The 10000-nt window shown below is 43.2% G+C and overlaps 1 protein-coding gene across 8 annotated transcripts in view; it reads right to left on the bottom strand.

Moving 5' to 3' along the window:
* LOC311039296 (receptor-type tyrosine-protein phosphatase mu-like) overlaps nucleotides 1–10000 on the bottom strand; it is a 146349-nt gene that overhangs the window by 15147 nt on the left and 121202 nt on the right. For 5 of the 8 annotated variants that reach the window (XM_084049058.1, XM_084049060.1, XM_084049061.1 and 2 more), the window contains 3 exons: nucleotides 9661–9738; nucleotides 8538–8564; nucleotides 4932–5143 (listed from right to left, as the gene is read on the bottom strand). In XM_084049058.1, coding sequence (XP_083905184.1) covers nucleotides 4932–5143; nucleotides 8538–8564; nucleotides 9661–9738 — 317 coding nt within the window. The remainder of the gene's footprint in view (nucleotides 1–4931; nucleotides 5144–8537; nucleotides 8565–9660; nucleotides 9739–10000) is intronic. The other 3 variants (XM_084049059.1, XM_084049064.1, XM_084049065.1) reach the window with 1 other exon arrangement.

Here is a 10000-nt window from a genome sequence, read left to right as displayed (position 1 = left end):
CCAGTTCTCCTAATGACAGAGCTTTGCTTATTTATATGTAGGATAACATATAAAATATATCAATCTTTTGTTCCCTTTAGCAGTTTGTATTATCATACTAAACCCAATGACAGTATGATTCTGTTATTATGATACAGTATCACATTGTGGAGCCTGCAATTAGTATTGTATATTACTATAGAGAGAGAAACTGGGTTTCCATTCAAACGTATCGAAAATATTAAGCAAATTTTCAGAAAGTCGGCAAAACTAAATGCAAAATTCTGTTTGATTGGTTTGCATTATTAATAGAGGATATGCGTGTGACATCATCATCAAACCCGGAAGTTATGCAGGAATGCCTACTGAGTGTCAAAACAATACTTTCTGGCCTTGACAGCCCATGCATCCAAACAGAAAAGTCATATCTGATTGCATTAAACAACATTAAACAATGTTAAACTCACTTTGCATGTTGCTTTGCCACTCGATTTGCCACTCGATGTGCCATTCACTTTAAGCATGCGCATATCCTCTATAGATGTTTCCATCAATTAACAATGGGATTAGTAGGCGATGGTTCATGAGATAAGCAGTGGGTAGGTGGCACTGTTTTGCATCACAGAATAAATGCAAGACGTTAAGTAATGGAATTGTATTAATCTTATTTAACCTTAAAGTGTACTTTCATTAGGTGTGCATTCATTAGCTTATCCCATTAAGACCTGGAACGCATCTGTGTTTAGATTTCTTTGGATATTCAAAAATAGCAGATATACAAGCTCATAGCGCTATGAGCCTCTAGATCTGCTATTTTTGAAAAATCTTGAAAAAACATTTTTTAGATTTTTTTCCAAAAACTGTTATCCTCCAAAAAATTTATTCTTTGGTATTTTTAAATGTACTGTAGGCGTATGGGCCTATACGTGCGTTCAGAAACGTGTTTGGTTATTAGAACAGACGTGGATACTACTCATAAAAATAACTATAGGCCTACTTAGTTATAATACTAATTAAAGCACAATTAGCAAGTTGCAACTGTGCAAAATCGACAGTCATGTGAGTTCAATGCTTTCTACCTCAAAACCTATTTAGCAAGTGTTTCCATCAACAAAAGAAAAATATTTATAAAGCCACCAAATCCACCTCCTTCAAGCGTAAAACTTTATTTTGTGAAATATCAAGATTTCCAGGTGGATTTTAATGTGTTTTCATTCACAGCTTTATGCACAAAATCCAAAATGCGCATAAAAACTGGTTGATAGAAACCCAGTTATCGAGAGCGAGCGAGAGCGAGAGAGAGAGAGAGAGAGAGAGAGAGAGAGAGAGAGAGAGAGTGAGAGTTAATGAGAGACAGAAAGGAGAGAGAGATAATGAGAGAGAGACCAAACCGAGAGAGAGAGAGAGAGCATGGAGACAAAGACAGAGACACTGCAATAGTTTCTCAGTGTGAACTCTGCAAATGGAGGGTGAAATTGCTCAGGGCGGGAATATGTGTATGAGTGTTTTTTCTAGAGTGAGTGTTTTTTCTCTCTCTCTCTCTCTGTGTGTGTGTGTGTGTGTGTGTGTGTGTGTGTGTGTGTGTGTGTGTGTGTGTGTGTGTGTGTGTGTGTGTGTGTGTGTGTGTGTGTGTGTGTGTGTGTGTGTGTGTGTGTGTGTGTGTGTGTGTGTGTGTGTGTGCTTCCCGCCATTGGGCTGCCCTCAGGGCTGATCCATTATAAATACTGAGTACACACGCACACGCACACGCGCACACACGCACGCACGCACGCACGCACGCACGCACGCACGCACGCACGCACGCACGCACGCACGCACGCACACACACACACACACACACACACACACACACACACACACACACACACACACACACACACACACACACACACACACACACACACACCTACCTCTGTTTTGGCCCACTAGCTGGTGGGAATATTTATAATGCATATATATATGTGTGTGTGTGTGTGTGTGTGTGTGTGTGTGTGTGTGTGTGTGTGTGTGTGTGTTTGTGTGTGTGTGTGTGTGTGTGTGTGTGTGTGTGTGTGTGTGTGTGTGTGTGTGTGTGTGTGTGTGTGTGTGTGTGTGTGTGTGTGTGTGTGTGAGGCTGTGTGTGTATGTGGGTGCTCGTGCGCACGTGGGTGCGTGCATGTGTGTGCGTGCATGGGTGCGTGCCACATGTTTATTCTTCAGCAGGAAGTTGCAAATGGATGTTACTTCAAATGGTGTACTTACCTCACACTCACTCACTCACACACGCACACGCACGCGCACGCGCACACGCACGTGCACACACGCACGCACGCACGCACGCACGCACGCACGCACGCACGCACGCACGCACGCACGCACGCACGCACGCACGCACGCACACACACACACACACACACACACACACACACACAGGAGAGCTAAACAGACTGGCAGATTTTTAAAGACAGTCTTTCAATAAAGTGGGAGTGAGGTGTTGTTATGCAGGAGGAGTGTGTGTTAGTGTGTGTTAGTGTGTATTAGATTGTGTTGGATTGTGAATCAGTGTGTGTATCAGTGCATTCATCCGTGTCAGTGTACGTACAGTAATAGAGTGTCCATTTATGTCAGGATAGAGGGTCAGGTTGGAGGGTTTTTGTGGATAAAGCTATTAGAGAGGCCATGGTTGAGATGGTTTGGACATGTGCAGACAGAGGAGGGCTCAGGGCTACATTGGGAGAAGGATGCTGACGATGGAGCTGCCAGGCAAGACAAGAGGAAGGCCAAAGAGGAGGTTTATGGATGGGGGGGTAGCGGAAACGGGGAAGAGAAGCAGTGGTGGAAAGAGTACTCACATACTCACTTAAGCAAAAGTATCAAAACTGCAATGTAGAAATACTCTGTTACAAGTGAAAGGCCTGTGTTCAAAATGTTACTTGAGTAAAAGTACAAATGTATTGGTATCAAAATATACTTACAGTACCCAAAGTAAAAGTACTAACATATTTGAACATAGCAGATCTACAAGCTCACAACGCGTCGCATCGCGGCATCACGAGCTTGTAGATCGGCTATTTTCAAATAGCCTATAAAACAGGGCTAAAGTGGTTAATGTATGTCTTATAATACGATAATTTATATCTGCAAAGTAGCTAGTAACTAAAGTTTTCAAATAATTGTAGTGGAGTAAAAGTACAATATCTGCCTCTGAGATGTAGTGGAGTAGAAGTAAAAGCATTGGAAATTGGAAATATACTCCAGTAAAGTAAAAGTACCTCAACATCGCACTTAAGTACAGTACCTAAGTAAATGTACTTAGTTGCTTTCCACCACTGGAGAGAGGGGGGGGGGGGGGGACCGACACTGGGATTTAGAGTTGAACAGAATAACAGCTGAGGGGTAAAAAAAAAACTGTTGTTGAATGCGTCGTATTTTGGTGCGGAGGCACATGTAGCCCCCACCCACACCTCTGAGTGAGGAGAGGGATCGGGCGGTGGTGGGAGGGAGAGGCATCCTTGATACTGATGCCGAGGGGCCTTTCTTTGACTGTCAGTGTTGGTGCAATAGATGGACTCCATGGGTGGCAGCGGTGAGCCTAAGAGCCTGGAATAACATGCTGAACAGCCCTCTGCAGTGATTTTACACTCTCTAGTCTCACATATATAGCCAGACTTTTCAGAGATCTCCGCCTACTGATAAGTCTGATTGCATTCCATGTCTGTGTGGGCTAGAGGTGGGTGGTAAACTGGTAATAATTTGGAAATTTTAAAGTAATGCATTGCAGAATCAATACCAAGGATGGTCTTTCGTCCTAATCTGGGTGGAGGCATTCGTTTGGTGTGGTAACAGCAGTAAAGGTGTGTCCTAAAACAACAACAACAACAGCGGGCGTAGCTTTGTCACCGGTTGCCTTCACCGGTCGCCCATACAGTGAATTTAAATCTACCATCATCTACCCGGGTGGAACTGTACAAGACCTGGCATGTTCTTTGTGCCAGTAGCTATGAGGATTTACAACGAGGCACAAAGTGGTCGTCTCTCTGCCCGATCAACTGCCCTATTTTGTTTTTGCACACACCTTTTTACGTCTTGATGACATCTTATCTTATGTTATCACCCTATGTTTTATGCTACTTACATTTTGGCCCATGACACAAAATGGGTTGCGAAGCTTAGCCAATAATAAACCCACGGCACACATGTGTTGCCAACCGCATAAACATTATGAACTTTTCCCTCTTCAAATTAGGCCTCGTCCATCTTTGCCAGACCCAAGGGGTCGGGCTTACCTGAGGCTTTGTATCTGTTTTCTCCATACATGGTATGTCACTTTGTCCCCCGGCCCCAGCCAAAAAAGTCTGTCCCCCTTTCGTCATAGATGGGACATAGAAGGGACACACGTCATGCGAAGCCCGGCCATTCAGATTTCAACCACTAGGGGTCTGCCAGTACCAGGTCTCCTGGTTCTAGTTTTTGTCTACTTTGTATTCGCTGTTACCATTGTTGACGATACGGCACAAACGTCACAAGAAGCCTCGCAACTAACGTCACACAAAACGCTGCCAATCAGTCAATCACTCAAGCTGAGGGGTCTGATCGACCTACCAGAGAAGACTAGTACCAGTGCCTCCGCTTCAGACCAGTTTTCAGGTTTTTCTATTCTCTGGGATCCGTAGGCCCCTCCCAAATGCCGTTTGGCACGTTCCATTAAGGGGTCATCTGAAGCTCACACCCCAAATCTGAGACCCTTTGGTCTATCGAGTTACGCCCCGGACAGAAAGAGATTTGGTGGCTTATTAGTGTGTATTACAGTGTGTGTATTTCAGTGTATTAGTGTCTATTACAGTGGTATCACCTCGTATTCCTCTTTGAATCCGTATCCTTCAGAACACTTCATCTGGGTGATGTGTTGTGTTGTTAGTGTGTATTACAGTGTGTGTATTTCAGTGTATTAGTGTCTATTACAGTGGTATCACCTCGTATTCCTCTTTGAATCCGTATCCTTCAGAACACTTCATCTGGGTGATGTGTTGCAGCAGATCAGCCACTCTGATGGCTGGATGAAGCTGTCCTGTTTGATAAGGAGGAACATCTGCAGCATCTGCTCCTCTCTGCTTCTTCTTATAACTCTGAGTGTGAGACTGCTGCACCAGACTGCTGGTCTCACTGGTCATAGTGTGACTGTCATCTACAGGAGAGGAGAGAGGGAGTGAAATAGAAATGGTTGAGGTCATTCCTGCTGTACAGACATACAGTGTTCACGTCACTATGATGAGGTCATTACGATGGCATCACTATGATGAGGTCACTATGATGAGGTCATTACGATGACATCACTATGATGACATCACTATGATGAGGTCATTACGATGACATCACTATGATGAGGACATTAAAATGACATCACTATGATGAGGTCACTATGATGAGGTCATTACGATGACATCACTACGATGAGGACATTAAAATGACATCACTATGATGAGGTCACTATGATGAGGACATTAAAATGACATCACTATGATGAGGACATTAAAATGACATCACTATGATGAGGGACAGACTGGGATGATTCAAAAAATAAAATGTTATGTTTCATGTTTTCCATATTATTCACAATACATCTGTGTTGTTTGATTGGTTAAGAAAACAAAGAGCAACTCAACAGAGGGAATGCAAACAAATACGACACACAAGTCTACGTCTTATTGTGTCATTAAAGATACAAAACATAGCTATCTGTTATTATGGCAATGTAAATGTATGTTATCAATAAATATGTCAGTAATCAATCAATCAATCAATCAATCAATCAATCAATCAAACAATCAATCAAATTGTGACCCCTAACATCAATATGAACTGGAATATGTAATGAGGACTGTTATATTTATTTATTGTATCTTTTTTCTGTTTGGAGTGTTTGCATGTCTGTGTGTGACATCATATATTATGACATCATCTATGACATCATGTTTGACACAAGAATGAACTTTCTACTATCTCTATCTCTGCTCTCATTGGCTGACCTGAAACCTCACTGTCCAATCAATTAGCTCTCTACATACACAGCTCAACCAATCATGGCTGTACTGACGGCGATGTAACGAGCAATGACAATGAGGAGAGATGAGACACATTGCACCACAACAACAACAAACACAATAACCAATCGGAGAGAGCGAGAGGCCCCAGGGAGGTGGGACCTGATAAACGATTGGTTTAGGATGATGTGACAGGCAGGCAGGTGCTGGGGTGGGGAATGGTGAAGGACAGTGTTGCCATGCCAATTGATAACATCAAGGCGGGGAGGAGTTGTGGGCTGCATGCTGATTGGCCCTCCCTCACACATCGCCACACTTACCATTAATGGGGACTTTAATCATTGGAACGGATAGAAAAGAAAAGAGAGGAGACAGTATTTAAGCAACATTAAGGTTTCAGCAACTAGCCTAGCCTAGTCTTGCCTAGCTTAGCCTCGCCTCGTCTTGCCTTAGGCTAGCCTCGTTTCGCCCTGCCAGCCTAAGCTAGCCACGCCTAGCCGCACATAGCCTGGCCTAATCTAGCCTCACTTCACCTAGCCTCACCAAGCCTAGCCTAGCCTCATCTTGCCCTGCCAACCTAGGAGAGGCTCACTTCGCCTAGCCTTACCTAGCCTCGCCTAGCCTAGCCTCACCTAGCCTAGCCTCATATTACCCTGCCAACCTAGGATAGCCTCACTTTGCCTAGTCTCACTTCGCCTAGCCTCACCTAGCCTAGAGGTCACCTGCATGTCCTACACATTCTCACTCCCAGGTTTTAATAAGGTGACGAGTTGGGGCAAAATCTGACCAATCATCAGACATTTGGGATGCGCAATGATCTTGCAGCTCCGCCTGTCTGTCTCTCTGTCTGTCTATCCTACATTACAAAGTAGCAGTAGAACACATGCCCCTGTGTGGTCAAATTTTATCCTAGCATAAGATCATCTCCAGCTGTCCATGTCTTTCGCCCCAGAACATTTCACAAAGATCTCTATAACTGTGAATTTTCTCATCATGGCAGGCGTGCTGACAGCGAGGCCTTGAAGCTCATGAGGTGCGGCCAAGCGAGCCGCTAGGCATGCAAGTGTCAACTAGCGTGCCATCAGTGTTGGCAAGTACGTGTCTCCAAATTGCACACGTTAGCAATATGTGTAGCATTATGTAGCTAGATAGCAAGCTACATAATGTAAACAGGCTGGCTACGAGCAAGCGCACATCACTTCCACCCGGCTAAAGGTTAGGACAGTGTAGCCAATTAAAAAGATGGGGGCGTGGTTTGCATAATGGTCTGGTGCAAAAGGCTGCACAACAAGAGTTCTGCACAACCAGGTAAAGAAACTAGACTAAAGCTCCCTTATTGTGCGATTAAAATATGTCAGTACTTTCACATAAAACGCCAATATTAGTGATCAAGTGGCACAATTTTTATTCAGAGTGAGGTAGATTTTTCGCACAGTGAGTGCTCTGAGGTACAATGTGATGGTTATTGCATAACCGGGTAGGGCATGGATTCCCAGCTTGCATCGTTACCGACTTGTGTGGTCGGTGCCCTAGTATGCCAGTGCTCAGTGTAGCATCTACTGTATCTTCAATAAAGTTATTTGAAGCAATTTAGATTCACTGCCATCTTAATTGTAGTTCGGACATTGTTGCAATTACCTCTCTCCGTGGGCAGAGGGAGACAATGGACATAAAACGTACGGATTGTAGCATTAAAATGCTTGTTAGCTTAGCATTGTCATTGGTTAGAACATCAAAGCTTTATTGTCCCCCACTCCCCGTCTAAAGTGACATGTTGTGTCCATGCAGAGGTCAGACGTCACATACAGGCGTGACATCACATGGTCGTTGTGAATGGGGGGATGGAGTGAAGCCCACCGCTCACTTCACAAACACAACAATAATTCATAAAAACATAAACAATATAAACATTAACCACTTAAACCCTTTAGACTTACAGGTAAAAAAAGAGATTGGTTAATTTCACCAAATGTTCCCCGATTTTTCCTGAATGTTCCCCAATCCTTGACAAAATGAACAGCTGTTTTCACAGAATGATCATCTATTTTCGCCAAAAGTTCGCCCATCTTTTGACGAAAGTTCCGCAGTTTTTTATGACATCAACGGAATTGGGACGCTAGGGTTCATGTGGTTAAAAAAATAGAGAAAAGGTTAAAGAAAAAAGTCAAATGACCGTTGAATAGAAATTAAATAAAACAAAAAACTGTCAAACTTACGATAAAATGTAAAACCTTCTGAGACAACAACAAGCAAGCAGAGATGGATGAACTCGAGACAAAATCTCTCTTTCTTCTCTCGTTCTCTCCAGTTTCATCTCTCTCTATCTCTAGTTCTTTCTGCTTTCTGCTCCTGTCTTGTTTTCTCCTCCTGTCTTGTCTTTGCTGCTAGCATGTCTGTGCTAACGTTGTTGCACTAGCGGCTAACACAGGAGGTGTTTGATGTCAACTTCCTGTGTGTTGTATGTGTGGTGGTAGCAGAGCAAGCTGGCTGCTGATTGGCTGATAGAACTAGAAAGGGAAAAAAAAGAGAAAGGCTTACCCAGGATAGCGGTCGGCACAAAGGGGTCTAACATCAGCGCCGAGACAGAGAGAAGAGAAAGAGCTAAAGTTAGTAACAAACTTTACAATGAACACAACCGAGGTGGAAAAAGCGGCACTCCAAAATAACTGATACAAGACGGTTGGCTCAGAAACTAATTTCTCTTTCTTCCTCCACAGAGCTTTGGAGGATTAAAGACATACGTGGTTCTGAGCCAGCCGTCTTTACCAGTTAATTTGGAGTGCCTCTATTAGTATTAACTGTAGCTGAGCACCCACTGCCAAGGAGGCGGACAAAGGAAGCGCATGTATCCAGTAGTCCAACTTTGTTCCATTTTATTTATTTTTTCTTCCATCAATATAGAAAGTTTGTCCCTGCTGTGGAGTGCCTCAAAGCTCCATCTTGTGTCCATCCTTTTATCCATTAGGCATGCTTCCCTGCTCGGTCAAATCATTCAAAAGAAATATGACATTTCATTCATGTCATTCCCTCCTTAAGTTGAATACTTTAACTCCTTGACTGACAGAAATGAAACATTGTTTGCTAAGCCACTTCCAGCGATTTCCGAGTTTTTTCACTCAAAAAAGCATTTTTTCCAAATCCATTAACATGGGAGTGAATGTGGCTTGTTTTTTTTTGCGATCACGTGATGTGCTGCTTCTTTGCTTCACTAGGAGTCAAATGGTGACTCATAGGTTAGCGAAGAGCGCCATCTAGTGTAAAACCACCGAAAACACAAAAGCTCGTCATTCTCGTTATTGGCAGCCTGAGCCTTAGCAAAATATGAGGAGAAATCTCGTCATTGGCAGTCAAAGAGTTAAGTCTACGCTCAAGACTGTTTCATCCAATAGCTTAATTCCCCTTACTGTGGCAGATCTTATCATTGGTTGTTCTTACTGTTTACTTATGTTCTGACTCTGATTAATGCTGACTGCTTATTGTGCCTGTATGTCCTATCGTTTATGTCGCTGATGTCTGCATATGCGATTAAGCACTGTGGTCAAATGTGCTTTATAAATGCATTTGAATTGACTTGAATTTGAGTGTGTGTGTGTGTGTGTGTGCGTGCGTGCGTGCGTGCGTGCGTGCGTGCGTGCGTGCGTGCGTGCGTGCGTGCGTGTACCTGGGTAGACGAATGAGTTCTTGATAGAGGTGGTGATGGTGTTGGACTTCAAGGTGAAGGACGAGGGGGATGAGACCGCTGGAATAAAACATTATATAAAAATATTATAATCATACTTATAATATTAATAAAAATAACATAAGTAAAATAGTAAAATATGTCACCAATTTGTCACCAGAATGTTTCCAATCATGTTTTTGTTGTTGAGAATGTTGGAGGTGCAAACACAGGTAGTTCTTGTGTCTCATTTTTCTCTCTCAGGAGCATAAAATAACAAATATTTGGACTTCATGCTTCATGTTGCAGGTTCCCTCTACTACTATTGTAGGCTGCAGGGTGC

This window comes from Gymnoscopelus microlampas (assembly GCF_963454915.1).
Source record: "Gymnoscopelus microlampas genome assembly, chromosome: 22".
Taxonomy (NCBI): Eukaryota; Metazoa; Chordata; class Actinopteri; order Myctophiformes; family Myctophidae; genus Gymnoscopelus; species Gymnoscopelus microlampas.
Note: the sequence above shows the minus strand (reverse complement) of the source record. Positions and strands in the feature narration are given on the sequence as shown.